Genomic DNA, 2,517 nt, shown 5'->3' with positions numbered 1-2,517 from the left:
ATTCCTGCCTCCAGTGAGGCTCAGCTGCCCAGCCCTGGTGATCTGCAGCAGAGGTATTGCTGCCTGGACTGGTGATGCATAGACTGGGAAAAGCAGGTGTTTCCACGACACCCCTCACCTCATCCTAGAGGCCAGGTCTGAGGATTTGTATCTTCCAAGTGCTTCTGCTGCCCTCTGGCTGCAAAGCCCACCTGGGCAGGTAGTTAGGATCATAGGAAGTACCTGAAGGTAACAGACAAATCAATTCTGCTGCCTCATATGCCCCTGAAACGTCCAACCTGCCAGATTGTGGCACATCTGCTGTCCTTGCACTGCCCTGGTTGGAGGCACATTGATTTCCCAAGTGTGGATGCTGAGTGCAGGAGTCACAAGGATAGTCCCACATCAGTCTGTTGTCCATTAGTGAGGCTCCCATGCTCTGTAGTCTTGAAGCACACACCACTGATGTAATGAGTGTGAGCAACTCCCATCTTGTTCTTCCCAGGATTTTATTTTCCAATCATAAGAAGAACAGATAAAATTACTATAAATAATTTAATATCAATATTGGTGACTCATCCAAAAATGTGTTAACTGCTGAATATTTTGCTTGATAGTGGTAACCAAAACCAGTTACAATGTGGTGAAAACACATCTGGCACTAGAAACTAAGCCAGAATCTCTGAGATCTTGGCAATAGGAAGGATAAATATACTTAAGAAGGAAATATAACCCATAACTGTGGAGTGTTAAATAATTAAAGGAATAGCATCAAAACGTGGGATAGAAAGTTTGGTTTGTTTTTCAGGTATTCCAAGGCTGTGGAAATCCCAAAATCAGCACAAAAGGCTCCAGTAGCGAGGACAAGAAGAGACGGGGGAAGGTGACATTGGAAGCCAAATCCTCTGCGCAAGCACTGGAGATGCTGGTGGGTTTGTGTCTGGAGCTGGTGTCCAGGGCAGGGGTGCCCTGGGAGCCTGGCCAGCACGGCCCTGGGTCCTGCAGGTCGGGTCACACCCTCTGGGGGCTGCTGAGCTGCACGTCTGAAGAAGATCAGATCATCAAGTGCTGGTGTGACCCAAGCAGACCTGGTCTTCTTGCCTCTGCACAGGGTTGGGTATACATTGCTGATAACCAATTTCCCAGGGATTTGGTGCCAGACTTATCTGAAGAGGCTCCTAGTCTGATGGTTTTCTCCTGATTATCTTGTGGTACTGGAACAGTCCTTGGCATGTAACCTTTAGCCTTGGGCACTTGGGTTGATGGTCTTTAGGGGAAGGTTGATGATACATCCTTGTTTGCATAAAAATAGATTTTATGATGGTAAAACAAAAAACAGGCAGAATCTTTGTACTTCCCTCAGCCCTAGGGCACCCCAGAGCTCTCATGGCCCTGAGCATCCCATTTGCTTACAGGTTTTAGATGCGAAAGGGAATCTGACAGCTCTCAAGACATACTGGATCACCCTGCCCAGCAGCCTGTGCAGCAAAAAAGTAATGGCCAGCTCAGCGTCGGATGACAAGTGTTGGAATGGGATGACCAAGGGCAGGTATGGAGTGGGTCACAGTGCCAGGGCAGCACCAGCCTGGAGTGAGAGGAAGGGTTTGAAAAGGCACTTACACATCATTGCAGCCAGCCCCACTTGTTCAGAGTGAGCAGTCTGTCCCTGTCCATAGCAATGCTGCATTTCTGGAAAAGCTGGTACCTGGGAATGTCAAGCCTGGTGTCATTTTGCTGTGTGTTGAGGGTTAAGCACTGAAATGCACTCACCATGAAACAACTGTGTAGTTTTCTACTAAGGAAACAGTTTTGCAATTCCACATGCACTCAGAAGGCAGCAGGGCTGGATTTACCTCACAAGCTCCAGAGCTGCTGCAGAGAATTGCATACACGTCCCTTTATCCATACCTGCTCTGGAATGCTGTTCCCTCTGAAAGGGGGCACCCAGGTGACGTCAAACAGCTGCACAAACAGTTCCTACCCCAGCCAAAGTTAAAGGATGGCTGAGGGGAGACTGGCAGCTGCTGGACATGCACCTTTCTTCTCTTCTCTCCCCAGACCTCTTGGGCTTGGCTTTGCCAGCCTGAAGCCAAAACCTTCAGCTCTTCCATATTTCACATTGTTGCCAGCAGTGTCACAGATCTGCAGGAGCAGGAGGACCAGGCCACTGCAGAAGGCAGCAGTGCAGCTCTGGTTGACAGCTCCCAGCTAACTAAAGCTTCCCTGGGAGCCTGTCTGGTCAAACTGGGCTGGGGCCATTCAGTGGTCCCAGGGTGTCAGTCTCCATGGGATCTAACCAAGCAGGGATTAAAATGCTCCTCAGCCTCCCATATGGACAGAGACTTTTCCATGGGGGAGTGTCACTGTGGGCCCATTGGTACCAGCCTGAGAGCAACCCCTCCACCTTTCCTGCAGGAAATCCCTCCCCATGCTGGGACAGGGATGCTGCGAGGCCACCAGGCACCTCCTGCAAGCTAAGACCCCTCTGCTGGGGTATGGCCATGGCAGCATGGCTCGGCCATGCAGAGAGCTGGCTGC

The 2,517-nt window shown here is 50.3% G+C and overlaps 1 protein-coding gene across 1 annotated transcript in view; it reads left to right on the top strand.

Annotated features, from left to right (window-relative positions):
• GPC1 (glypican 1) overlaps window positions 1-2,517 on the top strand; it is a 213,581-nt gene that overhangs the window by 205,463 nt on the left and 5,601 nt on the right. Inside the window, exons 7-8 of the mRNA XM_017728724.1 lie at window positions 788-907; window positions 1,395-1,528. Of these exons, the coding sequence (XP_017584213.1) occupies window positions 788-907; window positions 1,395-1,528 (254 nt within the window). The remainder of the gene's footprint in view (window positions 1-787; window positions 908-1,394; window positions 1,529-2,517) is intronic.

The sequence above is a fragment of the Corvus brachyrhynchos genome, unplaced genomic scaffold, assembly GCF_000691975.1.
Source record: "Corvus brachyrhynchos isolate BGI_N302 unplaced genomic scaffold, ASM69197v1 scaffold223, whole genome shotgun sequence".
Taxonomy (NCBI): domain Eukaryota; kingdom Metazoa; phylum Chordata; class Aves; order Passeriformes; family Corvidae; genus Corvus; species Corvus brachyrhynchos.
The sequence above is the reverse complement of the archived record's forward strand: the minus strand, read 5'-3'. Positions and strand labels throughout refer to the sequence as shown.